The sequence below is a fragment of the Ammodytes marinus genome (assembly GCF_949987685.1).
Source record: "Ammodytes marinus genome assembly, chromosome: 8".
In the NCBI taxonomy this organism is placed as follows: domain Eukaryota; kingdom Metazoa; phylum Chordata; class Actinopteri; order Uranoscopiformes; family Ammodytidae; genus Ammodytes; species Ammodytes marinus.
In genome coordinates, this window is record NC_137212.1 from 1750384 (window position 1) to 1767456 (window position 17073).

At 39.8% G+C, this 17073-nt stretch overlaps 3 protein-coding genes across 6 annotated transcripts in view; 1 reads left to right on the forward strand and 2 right to left on the reverse strand.

Moving 5' to 3' along the window:
* Positions 1-2232, reverse strand: part of orc1 (origin recognition complex, subunit 1) — a 22108-nt gene extending 19876 nt beyond the window's left edge. For all 3 annotated transcript variants that reach the window (XM_080032755.1, XM_080032754.1, XM_080032753.1), the window contains exons 1-3: positions 1957-2232; positions 1055-1182; positions 142-314 (exon numbers count right to left, since the gene is read on the reverse strand). In XM_080032755.1, the coding sequence (XP_079888881.1) occupies positions 142-314; positions 1055-1182; positions 1957-2051 (396 nt within the window). In that variant the 5' untranslated portion in view covers positions 2052-2232. The remainder of the gene's footprint in view (positions 1-141; positions 315-1054; positions 1183-1956) is intronic.
* Positions 2233-2944: 712 nt separating this feature from the next.
* prpf38a (pre-mRNA processing factor 38A) lies at positions 2945-13463 on the forward strand. Of its 2 annotated transcripts, none has more exons than XM_080033226.1 (10): positions 2945-3139; positions 4765-4924; positions 6383-6504; positions 7016-7101; positions 7727-7843; positions 8843-8949; positions 9225-9251; positions 10018-10109; positions 10430-10478; positions 12600-13463. In XM_080033226.1, the coding sequence occupies exons 1-10, from the start codon at positions 3010-3012 to the stop codon at positions 12643-12645; spliced, it is 936 nt and encodes a 311-aa protein (XP_079889352.1). In that variant the 5' UTR covers positions 2945-3009; the 3' UTR covers positions 12646-13463. The 2 variants fall into 2 exon arrangements, with proteins under 2 accessions (XP_079889352.1, XP_079889353.1); XM_080033227.1 differs by having other exon boundaries at positions 7727-7837.
* A 776-nt stretch (positions 13464-14239) lies between these two features.
* LOC307254838 (interferon-induced protein with tetratricopeptide repeats 1-like) lies at positions 14240-16749 on the reverse strand. The gene has a single exon (XM_080033356.1). The coding sequence runs from the start codon at positions 16735-16737 to the stop codon at positions 15550-15552; it is 1188 nt and encodes a 395-aa protein (XP_079889482.1). The 5' UTR covers positions 16738-16749; the 3' UTR covers positions 14240-15549.
* Between the last annotated feature and the right edge of the window lie 324 nt (positions 16750-17073).

Genomic DNA, 17073 nt, shown 5'->3' on the forward strand with positions numbered 1-17073 from the left:
ACTTCAATAAATGTTAATGTCTCACACACACACACACACACACACACACACACACACACACACACACACACACACACACACACACACACACACACACACACACACACACACACACACACACACACACACACACACACACACCTGTACAGGCCTTAGGATGGATTCTACGTCCACCTCATCATCACAGTTTCGTCCCTGATAGTAGAATATCTCCTGGGCGTGCGGCTCACGACCCAACAGCTTCAGTTTGCTCAGAGGCACTTCAGACACACGCGCAAACCACTGCACCTCCGCCTTCTTCTGCTGACCACTCTCTGACAGACAGACAGTAAGAGAGACAGACAGGCAGACAGGCAGGCAGATAGACAGACAGACAGACAGACAGACAGAGAGAGAGAGAGATAAAGAGAGACAGACAGCCAGAGAGAGACAGACAGACAGAGACAGACAGACACACAGACAGACAGGCAGGCAGGGATGGAGACAGACAGACAGACGGACAGATAGACACACACACATGTCATTGAGGTGCACTATGTAACTTTGTGTGTGTCAGAGAAGTGACACATTTTCAAAGGTATATTCTCATAACTGAATAAACAAACTTTCCTCACAGGGAAAATGTAGATCCCTGGAACACTGTTTGAAGTTAGAAAGCTTCCTGAAAAGTTACTGTTTCACTGTTGTTGTTTACAGCAGCAGGGCCCACAGTTTGGTTTACAAACATATTCTAGTCTTATATGTTTGGTTCCATGTTCCTCAAAATAATTTAGTTTTGGTTCATGAAGATAGAATTATTCAATAAGAATATCATGTAGAGAAAAAATATGTTTTGTAAACTAAATTAATGGGCACCAGTTTGTAAACGCTGCCATACTGAGAAATACAGAGAGAGCTTTGTGGAGCTGATAGGCTTAAATCAACTTTGCATCAACCCCATTTTACGCAATGGTGAATGTTAAAAAAAAAAGTGAATGTTACCGACACTAATTTATATGAAGAAGTTACACACTGTAGCTTTAATAAACATTTTGAATCAACTTTATTGGCTCACCGTCACCGAACAGACGGACGACTTTGGCGACGTACGGGTTGTCTTCGTCTTCGCCCTCGATCAGAATGTGTTGACCGGTGGAGATGACCGTCGTTCTGGGGAGACCCTCCACTGTGATAGACAGGGAGCTACAGACAGACAGGGAGAGAGAGAGGCAGAGAGAGAGAGAGACAGGCAGGCAGGCAGGCAGGCAGAGAGACAGACAGACAGAGAGGCAGGCAGGCAGGCAGACAGACAGAGAGGCAGGCAGGCAGGCAGGCAGGCAGGCAGACAGACGGAAGGACGGATAGACAGAGAGGCAGGCAGGCAGGCAGAGAGGCAGAGAGACAGACAGACAGACAGACAGACAGACAGACAGACAGGCAGGCAGAGAGACAGACAGACAGACAGAGAGAGAGAGAGACAGGCAGGCGGACAGACAGACAGACAGAAAGATAGACAGGCACACAGACAGACAGACAGACAGACAGACACACACACACACACACACACCATGAGTTAAGGGGGAAGTCAGTGATTCTGGAAAATGCTTGTTGACAATCACTTTGTCAAAATCAGACACAACTTTCAGTGTGTGTGTGTGTTTGTGTATGTGTGTGTAATAGTTTATGGTTGGTGTGTGTGTGTCTGTGTGTGTATGAAAAATAGATGCATTTTAATATGGGCCTATTTTAAATGTATATTTAGGTATCATTATGTCGAGAAATGTCAAGAATAAAGACGAATGCTCCAAAATGCATGCTATTGGAGTTAGTGGGGCATTTATGTATTTTTCAGCATACTACAATTGACGTGCATGTATTTAGGACATCCTAAATCTTTTTCTGGCATACTAAATAGTAGGGAAGTATGGATATTGTAACGCAGGGATTATAAAAAGTAGGCTACTCAGTACTACTCACCCATATTCATGTGTTTTTAACTTCCTATTGAAGCGGACGGGATCTCCACACCAACTGTAGACGCGCCTCAATCTGCGCCTCATGTGATACTTCATACTCAATCGATAAATTCTGATCGACAGACACAATCAACCAATCAATCAATCAATACGCCTTCTGTCCCGGGGTGAATACGTGCATCACGCAAATACTGAAATAAATATTATAAAACCAAGATTTAGCCGCAAAAATAGTTTCAGAAAGTCCCACACACACTTCAGCAGTTGCAGTGGCAGCAAGATTTCCCGCGAAAATTACGTCACTTCCTCTTTCTACTTCTTTTTAGGTATTTTACGGAAGGTTGCGTCTAAAATGTTAGAATGCCGCACTACTGCCACCCTCGGGAATCAGTCAAAATATATAATATAATGTCCAGTTTTCAAATTATTTTTTATTTTCTTCGATGTAGTTCTGTTTAGAAAGCTGGACAGTATGGAAGAGTGTAAGGGGCCACAGCCTAGGTCCATGGCCACAGCAAACAAAATAGAGACCTTTTTTTTTCGCAATGCATTTCAAGAATACATTTGAAATATCCACGTAAAAAATAAATAAAATAAAGTGCAGGATTTTTTTTAAGGAGGAAGATTATTTTCTTTATATATTTTTTGGGAGAAGGAGGATTTCTTTTATTTTTATGTCCACCTTTTAAGATAATTCAAATGACTTGGAAAAGGTGGCTGCGTTCGTGCAAGCTGTACTAGGGGTAGGCCTACCTGACAAATGCAAGGATAACCCTCCTAAAACAAAAAAACATTTTCCGCTTTCTCAACGAATGCACATTTTTTTGTGTATGTGTGTGTGTGTTCATGCGCGTGTGTGTGTGCGTGTCTATGTGCTTTCTGTCCAACAGCGACACCTGACCTGCCGCCCAATTCGACTCAGTCCCAATGCTTTTATTTTGAAGGGGGGAAAATGAACCGGTAGTATTCTGTAATTTCCATTCGGGGGCTGCTAATGCTAACGTTAGCTACTATACGTTAGTGAAGTTAGCTTATCGTTTATTTCTTAATTCCGATGGCGAACCGGACTGTTAAAGATGCCAACAGCATCCATGGGACCAACCCGCAGTATCTGGTGGAGAAAATCACAAGAACAAGAATCTACGAGTCAAAATATTGGAAGGAAGAATGTTTCGGTTTGACGGGTAAGCATCGTGTAATAGCCAGCGAGCTAACGTTAGCTTCCTGTGGTTAAAATGGGCCAAATGCTACTATCGATAATTAAACCAACTGACGACAACAAGACAGTTGGTTATCCCATTTAAAATAGTATTTATGTTATTTTAGATGCATTACAATGACATAAATAACAAGTACAGATAGTTAGGTTACCACAGACCAAAGTTATATGTTCTCAATGGTCTATTTTGTGTCAAAAAATTAATTTTAATAATCGAAAACTGTACATCTATGTGACCAAATGTTACGAAAACAATCCCACAATCGATGACGTCTCATAATTGAATTAAAATTAGTTGAATGGACAATCGTTAAAAGCTTTTGTCAAGGAATTATATACATTTTTTATCACACAGAGAACCTCAACTTTAGAAACAGTTCGTTCAAAGATGAAGCCGAAAATGTATTATTTTATGAACTTTCAAATCGTCAACAGTCCATATGAAATACCCTTAAATGTGGACATATAACCTCGTAAGATATTGGAATAATAAAACCCATGTGGAATAGAACCACTTTGGGGGGCGCCAAAAATTTCTCTATGCAGGAAAAACCCTGGCTGTACCCTGACCTAGGGCTGGGCGATATGGACCAAATCTTATATCACGATATAGGTCATTTTATATCACGATATGGATATATATCACGATATAGTATCTTTCCTTAAAATTCAATGGATTACAATAACCGTACTGAACTTTAATCACATTAGATTATTTAAATTTTTGCTTGGAACTTAAATTTCCATACAAAAGAGAAACTGGTGCAAAATACCACACCAGTCTGGCTTTAGTCAGTCAGCGCAAAATAAAAATGACAGCATCAACCAAAGAGCCTACATTTTCCAATTGATAGTAGCCTATATCAAAATAATGAAAGACTTGAATTTTCCTGCAGTATTTGCTCATCTTCATTTAAAAAAGCTGTCAAAATTAACTAATGAGCAAATGTCTGGTAATACTTTAACTCCAGCTTCAACACAAATAATATTTTCAAGTTTGACATTTTAAAGTTACATAAAACCATTACAACAATAACAGCACGGGGTGAAGCCCCGAGTAGGCTAAAGATGTCATTATTAGCCAGCTAGCTCACGAGAGCTAACCCATGTAGTTTGCGGCTTAAAACAAGCCAACTCTGCGTCACGGCAACAGCACGCTGAAGCAGCTAGCAAGTTTCCTTTGCCCAATGACATTTTTGACCGTTAAAACCAGCTGCTCTGCCACCGTGACACGGAGTTGGTTTGTTAACTTTAGTGACGGCGCACCGAAGCTAGACCACGAGCTAGACAGCTAGAGCAACAGATGAGGCTTCTTCTGTTGCGGGTAGAGAAGCTGTATTGCAGCCCAGAACTCGGCTGCAGAGCCCCTGTGTGGCACGGCGGTGTAACTGCAGTGTAACTATAGGGACTCGGAGGGACAGCTGCCTCCCGCTCCATATATGCTCCCGCCACATTAACTTTTTTTCTCCGCAATATAAACGGTATGGCCAAATCTCTCCCGGTAGACACTTTCATATCGTCCACGATATGATATCGTCATATCGCCCAGCCCTACCCTGACCCTAACCCTTCACCTTGTTCTGTCCACAGCCGAGCTGGTAGTGGACAAAGCCATGGAGCTGAAGTACGTCGGAGGCGTGTACGGTGGAAACATCAAACCGACGCCGTTCCTTTGCCTCACGCTGAAGATGCTGCAGATACAACCGGAGAAAGACATCATCGTAGAATTCATCAAGAACGAGGATTTCAAGTGAGTTTAATTTATTTATATATATACATACATACATACAGCTCTGGAAAAAATGAAGAGACCACTCCAAATGTTCAGTGTCTCTCGTTTTACTATTTATAGGCATCTATGTTTGAGTAGAATGAACATTTAGATTTTATAATATAAACTACTGACAACATTTCTACCAAATTCACAATAAATATATTGTCATTAAAGAGCATTTTCATGAAGTGATGTAGAGATAAAGATTGAAGAAAAATCCAGACTGGTCTCTTAATTTTTTCCGAAGCTGTATATCTATATATAATAGTTTTTATTTGATTTTAGTTTTTTTTAACAACAACCAAACAAACAAAACAACAGACATTACAGAAAAGAAAAAAAGGACAAGTATATATGTTGTTAATTTATGATTTACAAGACTTCTTCCTAAAGAAACATTTAGAAAACGCATCAGTGGATTTCAAGGGAGTTTCAATTAGAGCTGCAACGATTAATCGGCAAATCGATTATTAATCGATTATTAAAATAATCGGCAACTATTTTGATAATCGATTAATCGGTTTGAGTAATTTTTTAATAAAAAATGTCCAAATTCTCTGATTTCAGCTTCTCAAATGTAAATATTTTCTGGTTTCTTTAATCCTATTATGACAGTAAACTGAAATATCTGTGTGTTTTGGACATAACAATACATTTGAGGACGTCAACATGGGCTTTGGAAAATTGATCAACATTTTTCACCATTTTCTGACATTTTACGGACCAAAACACTAATCGATTAATAATCGATTAATCGAGAAAATAATCGACAGATTAATCGATTATCAAAATAATCGTTAGTTGCAGCCCTAGTTTCAATCCACTGAGGGAATAATTTGAACTGTTTTGTGTTGACAACTGAACACATGTGTAGTAAAAAAATGTCTGTACACTTAAAGGTGGAGTCAGTGATTCTGGAGAACGCTTGCTGTCAAAATCACTTTGTCAAAATCGGGGAATATCTCCTCATGATCCACTACCTGTCTGTACTGTGTGTGTGCTGATAAGAAATCCATTGTTAATACACAGCCTAGGCTCTGTAAACGGACATGTTGCTAGCTACTGTTGGCCCCTTTATTTACATACCATCCTAGGCTCTGTAAACTGCCCATATTTACGTTCAGAGCAAACAAAAAACTACAAAAGCTGTGGTCTGAAGCCTACAATGGACTTATCATAAATGTATAAGCCCAACATATACACACTGAGCTTAAAGGATATGTGCTTCTGACTCATACCCTTTCGAGCATGTCTGTTTTTTTTTTTTTTTTTTTTTTTTTAATTCTATTTCTTTGTTTTGCTTTTGTTTGTTTGTTATTTATTCATCTATTTTTTTATTGCATGTTCGAAATAAAGACAATCAATCAATCAATCAATACTGGACCTGTTGTGTGGATATATTTTATATTTATTTGGTTCTTTTTTCCTCTCTAGATATGTCCGTTTGCTGGGGGCGATGTACATGAGGTTAACTGGCACGGCCGTGGACTGCTACAAATACCTGGAGCCGCTTTACAACGACTACCGGAAGATCAAGACGCAGAACAGAAACGGAGGTGAGTTTTGAACGCCAATACTTCAATGATTCATTTAGATAAAGAGTGGATGTGGAAAAGTGCGTGCGTGTGTGTGTGAAAGACAGACACTCTCACAAACACACACATGCACACACACTCAGACACACACACACGGAGGCTAGGACCATGTCAGAGCTGCACATGGCTATGTGTTTGAATTCCAATATAGTCAAAATGATTGTTTCAAAGTTAGATATTAAAGGGGCACTGTGTAACTTTGTGTGTGTCAGAGAAGTGAACATTTTCTAAGGTATATTTCTCATGAATAAATAACTAACTTAATAAACATACTTTCCTTGTGGGAAATTGGATCATTTACTCAAGGCACATTAAAAATTTGTCTTTTCGCATATCCAACAGCTGGCGTAGTGAAAACACAACTGCCTTTCTCCAAAGGGGGAAATAATTAACACAACCTGAAAGTTACTTTTTAAAGTAGTGGATTTCTTTCTTTTCGTCTTTTTAATCTTTTTATTGTTTTGTCTTCTAGAGTTTGAGTTGATGCACGTGGACGAATTCATCGACGAGCTTCTTCATTCAGAGAGGATGGTTGACATTATCCTGCCCCGACTTCAGGTACGTTTTACTAACACACTCACACTCACACTCACACACACACACACAGAGGTGATGAAGTGTGGAAATGAAAAACGAAAGCGGGCTTTCACCGCGCCCTTACTGTTTTTATCTCCCGTAACCTTTTAGACAAAAGATCAACAAACAGAGAGATCTGTCAGTAGATTAAAGGATTTTAAAAACACACCACCATGAACACACACACACACACACGGCTAGACTTGTGAGGCCACTCTTACACTACCCTTACACTAACCCTAACATAAACCTAATTCATACCTGAACCTTAAAACCTAGTGTTAACCCTCAAACAGCCCTTTAAAGGCCTGTCCTTAAAACCTAGTGTTAACCCTCAAACAGCCCTTTAAAGGCCTGTCCTTAAAACCTAGTGTTAACCCTCAAACAGCCCTTTAAAGGCCTGTCCCAAAGGGAGAACCGGACTAAATGTCCTCACTACTAATGTCTTAAACTAAAATGGGTTCTCACAAAAAAAGTTGTAAAAGTTCTCACACACACACACACACACACACACTGATTGATTTAAGTGTCCACACCACTCATTGTGTGTGTGTGTGTGTGTGTGTGTGTGTGTGTGTGTGTGTGTGTGTGTGTGTGTGTGTTACAGAAGAGACATGTCCTTGAGGAGGCAGAGCAGCTGGACCCTCGTATCAGCGCTCTGGAGGAAGATCTGGACGAGGTGGAGACCAGTGAAGACGAAGATGAAGAAGAGGGGAAGGTAAAGGTGTGTGTGTGTGAGAGAGAGAGAGAGAGTGTGTGTGTGTGTGTGTGTGTGTGTGTGTGTGTGTGTGTGTGTGTGTGTGTGTGTGTGTGTGTGTGTGTGTGTGTGTGTGTGTGTGTGTGTGTGTGTGTGTGTGTGTGTGTGTGTGTGTGTGTGTGTGTGTGTGTGTGAGACAGAGGGTGTGTGTGAGACAGAGGGTGTGTGTGTGTGTGAGAGAGATAGATACAGAGAGAATGTGTGTCTATTTGTGTCGAGTAACTTTCAAATATGCGGAAATACAAATTTCAATGCAACCAATCATTGACTCATAAACCACCTTAACTTAAAACAAAGTTACTTAAATTAAAATCATAACGTCTTAAAACTACACATTTATTTTTGTAGGATCAGTGTCTTTTTCCAAACGGGTTTTTAGATATTTTTTGTTATTGGCTTTCTTTTTATTTATTTTGCATTTTTATGAAAACAGACATGTAACAGAAAAACAAACAAAAAGCACAGCAAAAAAATGGGTTGAAAAAAGGTCATAGAGTCACATTATTATCAAATGAATAGCTTGGGGGGGTGGAGGGGGGGGGATGCTAACCAGTGTAGGTGTTTCGATCAAGTCCTTAATGGCCTACTTCACCGGTTTGAATATGAAGGTGTATTGAATTCTGAGATCCTATGTAGTACAAATGTGCAAAAAAAATTAAAATCGGTTCATCCTAGCCTGAGAAAAGGCAGAAAGAGTGTTTTTTTTAACCCTATATTTCTCTTTCTCGTGACATCACAGAAAGAGAAATATAGGGTTAAAAAAAACGTACTTTGTAAATATTACTGTGATGTCACAGTAAAAGACATCACAGTAATATTTACAAAGTACGTTTTTTTTTTAACTGGTGAAGTAGGCCTTTAATATAAAACCAATTTTCCTAGGGTCCATGTTAAGAAATAGGACCTCTTGTTTGACCCGACAATGAGTATAACGGGGGCATTTTTGTTATTGTTTTTCCCGTGCAGCCGGAGAGACTTCAGACCCCTGAGCCTCACAGGAGGAGTTACCGTGACACAGACAGACCTCGCCGCTCCCCGTCACCTCGACACAGACGCAGCCGCTCACCAAGACGGTTTGTCTGATCGTTATTATAGCATTAAAAGACAGACAGACAGACAGACAGACAGACAGACAGAGAGACACAGACAGACAGACAGACAGACAGAGACACACGCACACACGCACACACACACACACACACACACACACACACACACACACACACACACACACACACACACGTCAGAGCTACACAGACTGTGTGTATAGATACCTCTGTTTAATTTCTCATTATCCACATGTAAAATGAAACGACCTAAATCTTTTTGTCTTTTCTTTTCTCTCCAGGAGAAGCAGATCTCCAAAGAGGCGAAGGTATGTTTGCTTTTGACTGAAGTCCTTTAAAATAGTAACACTCTGTCATGGCTAGATGGCGCCAAAGCTTCACTCTAATTTTGTGGCTAAAAGAAATGTGGGTTCAAAAAATAAATTTACTTAGGAGCACGATTGCAAAGACAAGGTATTACAAAATGTTGCCCGTGCAGCCTTTATTTTTTTAAACAAAAGGCTAATAACACAACAATAATAGCAGTGAGGGGGAGCCTTTAGCTCAGTCGGTAAGGCGTCCCCCTCCCGGGCCGGGCCCAGCAGCAGACCCGGGTTCGATTCCCGCCCGCGGTCGTTCTCTGCATGTCACTCGCCTCTCTGCCCCATTTCACCTCTGTCTCTCTGCACTGTCAATAAAGCATAAAAATGCCAAAAAAAAATCTTTAAAAAAAACCAAAAAAAAAAACAATAATAGCAGTGTGTTCCTTTTGAACAAATCATGTGATCCACTCTTGCCCTTTACATGCCAATTTTTCTATACAAAAAAATGTCACTTGTGCAAACGCAGTGAGATTAATAGAATAGAGTTGGAAGTGGAGTCTATCGTTTTTGTATTAGAATAAATTAAACTTTCTGGCCTGTAAACTTTTATTCCTCATTTCCCTCTTCCAGACAAGGAAAACCACATTATTGATCCATTTTCTCTGCGTCCCTAAATGATTCAACTTGGTACATTGGATAAACATAAGCGTTGAACCTTGTCTGTAGCTTGTTCTGATGGATTTAGTCTTTTTGTCGCCTGTCCTTTCTTCAGCCCTTCGCCCCGGAGAGAACGCCATCGCAGCAAGAGCCCTCGCCGCCATCGCAGCCGCTCCAGAGAAAGACGCCACAGATCCAAATCCCCAGGTACACAAGCTGAAAAAAATTTATTTTATTTATTTATTTATATATTTATTTGTATAATTATTTTTCTTTTACTTTTTTTTCATGCTTCCACCATAAGAATACAATATATTCAAAACAAATACAACATTAACAGTAATACCTTGATGTATACAATCCCAGAATGTTACTCAAACACCTTAACATACTCAATATAGAGGTGGTTAATCATTAAAGAGTAAATGATTTATGCATTTTATTTTATTATCCTTTCTGTATGTGTTCATTTGATGTTATTTTTTTTGGTTCTTATTGTAAATGGCGTTGTATTTATTTTGAACCAGGTCACCACAGAAGCCACAGACATCGCAGCCACTCCAAGTCTCCAGAGAGGTGAGTGATGCTACGCTTAATACTGAATATCAAACATTTCGATTCGACTCGCATATTTGCTAAATATTCTATCCGAAATAGTGAATGTAGTGGGTGCTTTTTGAAGTTTAATTCAAACAGTGTAGATACATGAGCTAAGCTTTGACACAGATACTTTCCCTTTCTGATCCAGTGTAATAAACATGCTTTTTGTGGAGTCCTTCAGAGAGAGAGAGAGAGAGAGAGAGAGAGAGAGAGAGAGAGAGAGAGAGAGAGAGAGAGAGAGAGAGAGAGAGAGAGAGAGAGAGAGAGAGAGAGAGAGAGAGAGAGAGAGAGAGAGAGAGAGAGAGAGAGAGAGAGAGAGAGAGAGAGAGAGAGAGAGAGGAGAGAGAGAGAGAGAGAGAGAGAGAGAGAGAGAGAGAGAGGAGAGAGAGAGAGAGAGAGAGAGAGAGAGAGAGAGAGAGAGAATGAGAGAATGAATGAATGAATTTCTTACTGACCGGTTGTATGAAAAGAATAGAATACAAAAACAACTTATGTCACCAAAATATCAACACACCCAAAAAATTAATCCCTCCTAAGTCACTGCCATTGAGCGTATGTCAGTATCAGCCTGTTACATTTAAAATAAATAAACCGCCTGGAATGCTTTACATTAACTTAAAGGTGCAGTGTGTAATATGACATCATCAAGAAAGTTCTACAAAGTTCTAGAATGCAACGCTCCCTGGGTAACCCCAACCCTTTCGAATAATAACAGAAGCTACAGTGGCCTTCAAGGACAAGAACAATTCTAAATGTTAAACAATGCACCTGATGACATTCCAACTAGGACACTTTCAAGATGGCGGCACTAGGCCTTGGTCCAAAATATGCAGAAATATGGACATATATGAGACCCTTTCTAAGGGGAAAAATAATAATTCTAAAAATGTTTTTCAGCTATTATGCACTAAATTAAATGTACTTATGGATATTATAATTACTTTCTACAAAATCTGCTAGGAAATAAAACCCAAAATTCTACACACTGCAGGTTTAAATGTGGTTGTATACAGAATGGTCATATTAACTGATAGTGCTGTCCTACCATAATACCAAGATATTTTTTGGGCATTTTTATATGCTTTATTGATAGTGCAGAGAGACAGAGGTGAAATGGGGCAGAGAGGGGAGTGACATGCAGAGAACGACCGCGGGTGGGAATCGAACCCGGGTCTGCTGCTGGGCCCGGCCCGGGAGGGGGACGCCTTACCAACTGAGCTAAAGGCGCCCCCTGTCCTACCATTTCTTAAGGATTGTATACTAGTAATAGTCTGTATAGAAGAAAAGTTAGAAGTTAGGACTAAATGAACCTTTTTAGACTATTACTGCAGATAGGGACGTCCTTACTGTCTCTATTTGAAGGCTTGAGTTAGCAGCAAACTCGTCCTTTTTGGCCGCTCCAAGTAACGGTACTGTAAGAGAGGACGGATAGACGTATATCGAAGTGGTTTCACATTTTACAAGAGAACTCCTGATCGAAACAACTTCAAAATGGCCACTGCACTCGCTTTGGTCCTCCGCAACACACCCACCAAGTTTGAGGGAGATCGTGTGAAGGGTTTGAGAGCAGACAGACAGGCAAAGACAGACAGACAGACAGACAGACAGACAGACAGACAGACAGACAGGCAAAGACAGACAGACAGACAGACAGACAGGCAAAGACAGACTGACTGACAGGCAGGCAAGGACTGACAGACAGACAGACAGACAGACAGGCAGGCAGGTAGGCAAACAGACAGACACACACACACACACCCTTTATAGTTAGATTTAAATTTCTATTGTTCTCAGCACTTAAGTCACTTTTACCTCCATTTTATTAAAGTTTTCTGTAAATTAAAAAAATATTCGCCATGTAAACAACTGTTGTTAAAACATATAATGAGATCAGTACAGAAGCTGTTAGGGAGCTTTTATTTGCAAAACATGATCTCTTTCAATGTTGATTTTAAGCGGCCCGGTCCTATTTATGTGCATATAATATTAAACAGTTCCTTTCCGTGAATATCTCCAGTGTGATTTTACTATGAGTGATGTTGAGATGTGAACCATTTATTGAATAATTATTACGTTCTTTTTTCTTTCATATTACAGGAGTTCCAAAAAAAGTCACAAGAAGAGTCGAAGAGGAAACGAGTGATTTTGAACATTGTTATATTTTTTTAATTTGTACCTCCAAATTGTCAGACATTTTCCCCTCTCCTTTTTTTGAATGATTTTTTTTTTTTTTTACGTTTTATTTTGCCAGTAATTTCAGCTTTATTATATGTTGGACAACTGACCGCTGTGTAAAATATTTTAACTGTAAAAGCCCCCTGGGGTTAGAGTCCATCTGTACTTCCAGCCTCATGCTTAGGTTCAAAGCTGTTATTAGATAATTATGGCCATTATCATTCAGTGCGTTTCCATGGCACAACTAGATTAGATTATCACATATATCGAACAAGACACTCGAACGGACCGTGTCACTTGTCTGAGTATACATGGCCTTTCAGATATCGGATAAATGTCCAATGCATGGCTGTCTCCACTATGCTAGGTGGCGCTGTAGCCCTTTCAACCATGCTTTCAACAAGTGTTGAAAGAGCCACGTCCGGTTCTCTTCCGGCAACAACCCATGGTGTAGCCTATTACGCGCAGGCACACAAGCACAGAACGAGAAGTCCGATATGCGATGTCCGATCCCTGTATACATGCAGAGAGAAAGCCGACAACGAACGACTTATCTAGGTGTTCTTATCCGACTTCTCTTGTCCGTTATCGTGCCGATTTGTGTGCGAAGTAGATCGGATAAAGGTGTTTACATGCAGTTTAAAAGTCCTGTTGAGGTCTTATTCGTTTAGTTACCCGATTATGAGTCTGCATGTAAACGCACTGAGTGATACCTTTTTGGATGTGTAAATGTAGAATTTTTTTTTCTGTGTTAAGAATGAGTTTGACACTCACACTGAAAATAAAGACCATGATTCATTAGTCTTTTGTGTCTGAAGTTTAATTGATTCATGAGAAAACAAGGACGCACTAAATCCTAAATGAAGGTGCTCCGAGGAACTTTCATTGTGTTAATTCTAGCGCCCCCTTTGGACAAAAGTGTTAGTGTTTTTACTACGTCAGCTGTTGTTCCTGGGTGCGTGTATACCCATGACAAAGGCATTAAGAAAATCTATATAAAAATAGCATTATTTGCACAGATGGTCATGTTTGCTGTTACATGTCATTCATGATCATCAGAGGAAAAATGAGACTGTTTCAGAAATATTTAAAAGTTCCTCGTAGCACCTTTTTAAATATCAATAGGCCTATCGCCTCCTAAAATGTCACAGCTGTAGTCCACCTTACTGCCACAAAGTTAGCTGAACATGCAAAAAGGTAAAATTCTTCTAAGGGAATGGACACAAATAATCATATACATATTGTTAAGGAAATTTCAATCATAAATGTACCAAACCTTTGATTTATCTTACCTTTGATCTGAATTACCGGTAAGCTTTTCTATCCCAAATTTAAGTTATCACCAACAAAAATAATTTTATTCTGAAATCTAATACATGTAAAATAGTGTTGCCTGGACTTTTTGAAAACAATTTCATATCTCAGTTTCCAAAGGAACGTTGGGATTAGCTTTCAAACGTTAGTAGTAGTTAATTTGACTGATGTACACCGGCACACAAAAAAATACAACAATCATTTCTCCATGCATATACTGTTTATTTAATAGTGCAAGTGTTATATGTAGAAAAAAGAGACATATACATTCTATAAGTACATTCAGTTGCATCTGGTGGTAATATTAAGTGTATACATCATATTAAAATATAGTTAACAATCAAACCAATTCTTTGAGCTATCCCCATTAAGAAGGTATTTGCACACACACACAAACATGAAATACACACTAGGCCTACACACACAAATATGAAATAATGTGTATGAAGAACAAAAAGACCAATACATTCTATAAGTGCAATCATTTGTTGCATCTGGTGATTATATTAAGTGTAAACATCAAATTAGAAGACCTTTTCCAATCAGAGTAATCAGTACTTATCCCCATGAGCAAGTTGCTATTTGCATACACACAATCATGAAATACACACTAGGCCTATTAACATGCATTAATGAAAAGATGGCAAAGTACATAGCCCCAAAACAGTAGGGGGTTTGATGCACCTCTTCAGCTACCCCACCCCAATGTGACTATTCTCAAGCCAATCCCCCACAGACTAAAGTACCTGTAATTTTTCACTACTCTACGACTTACACTAAAACTAATATCATAGAGTATAATTATGAACTCAAAAAAACGTATATGGAGCTCAGCTAAGTAAAAAATCAACCCAACAGGAATATAGTAAATACGTAAATACAATGCTTACATGGAAACTATGAAAATGAATAAAAAGACCACAAAGGCACATTTTTCAAGCCAAATCCACAAAGACTAAAGGTGCCCTTTTTTTCACTACAAAGTTTATGCTAAAACTAATTTCATGGAGCACTATCTTCTGATATGACTTCAAATAGAGATAGTCCTTTAAGGAAAGAAAATGAACTCAACATGAATATAGTAAACACAGTGGTTATATGTAACTTATGAAAAACAATGACTGATCAAAATCTCACACAACGTTCCCCTGAAAGTTTTTTAATTTTTTACTGTTTGAAATCGTAATTTGACTGTGATTTAACTGTGGTACTATGCTTCTACCACTGTGCTTGTCAGATGGTCAAACAGCACCTAAAACCCCCACTAGATGGCACTCTTGCATCTTGTATCTCTTGTGCACTTTTGCTGCATTTCAGCAATAGGTGACTGATATTGGGAGGATTCACTAGCAGGAATTAAATCTACACCAATTATCTGCATTAAATAGGGCCGAACTATAGTACCTCAATCAGCACGTCTCCACTGTTAAAATTCTAACTTATTTTTAAATGTATTTAATGAATTTTTCGCAAATATTTCCTGCATGTTTTCCAAATGAGTAAGTACAGATATTTTTTGTAGGTGATGCAGTACCTACATTTTTGTCTGGATCAAGAATCAGTGCTGCAGCTTTGGCAGGTTGTCCAGACACCTCCCTATTTTCTTACACATAAAGTTCCAGTTTCTGTCTTTAATTTCCTCCAGAATTCTGACGCTTTCGTCACGGAAGAAGGATTTTTGCGGTATCTCTGCCGCCTTCATGTGATATGTGATCGAATTTTTGCTATCCTGTCGATCGAAGTTTAAATAAACTGCGTAGTGATGGTAGAGCATCTGTTTATCTGCGGGTTCCAGATCCATTTTGAGCAGATCCTGGTACATCTGCTCAGCTTTAGCTTGGCCCTGATCTTTCTTTGCGTAGATATTTGCGAGGTCTATCTTATTCGCAAGGGAAGAATCAGGGTAACGATCGATTGCTTCCTCTTGGAGACGGATTGCTCTCTGTACCCTTCTCTGATCTGGACAATTGTCCCTACAGGTGACCCATTTGAAGAAGAGTGCAGCACATCTCTTCAGATAAAACTCATCTGGATTTAGTTTCAGAATCTCCTCTGCAAAGTTAACGGCCTCATCAACAGACACGTGCTCTCTATAAACCCACATCAATTCATGCATTACATTGCAGCTGCTGACAGGATCTTTCAGAAGTCTTCCGCCTAACTCACGTACTTCGTCTTTATCAATTCTCTCTCCTCTCTTGGCACGTTGCTTGAGGTACTGAGCAGCGAGGTACAAGTTGTCTGGATCCTCTTCTTTGGCGATTCTCATTTTCTCCAGGATTTCATCCTCCAGCCCTGTGGTGTGGTACTTAAAACCATTCACTACTGCTAAGACATAGCTGGAGTTCCACTCCACCATGTCTCGCTGCATCCCGATGGCTTTCTCAAAGTAATCTACAGCCTGCAGCTGTTTGTCTCTGCTGAACTTCATCAGGGTCCAGGCTTTCTCAGCGTAGGTCTCTGCATGGAGCTCCTGCTGGGGTGGAGATGGGTATTTCTGCATCAGGGCGTCGACCTTTGACAGGTAATCCTGACTCTTTCCTTGGTCTCCCAGGAGATGGTGCAGCCAGGCCAGGTTCCCATAGTGCACCACTAACCACGGACCTTCATCTGCTTTTCTGATTTTTCGGAAGGCCTCTTGAGCCAATCCGAACCAACGCGGGGCGTCCTGGGTGCACCCCAGCTTGCACTGAACGTACCCTAGCAGGTTGTAAAAGTGACCCTGCCAGTGCTTTCTCTCCTCCATCTCGCTGTTCCACAGCTGGTCCCTTAGACTGTAAAGTTTGGACTTGCCTTCGTCCAGATCCCAGGTGAAGTGGCACTGCAGAGCCTCTAGTGAGGATTTTCTCTGAACATAACTGATAGAGAATAAAAACAACATCAGTAAGTTATCAGATTCATGTGGAGGTTTCAATGTATTGAACAGAGAGCAAGTAAATAAAATGATTTAAGGGAAAGAAAAAGTAGGGTTGAATTTAAAAAAATATAAACTTGAAATGAAAATTAAAAAAATAAAATATCTGAAGATGACTAAAAGTAGAGCCTAGGGGGCGCCCTTAGCTCAGTTGGTAAGGTGAGCCTA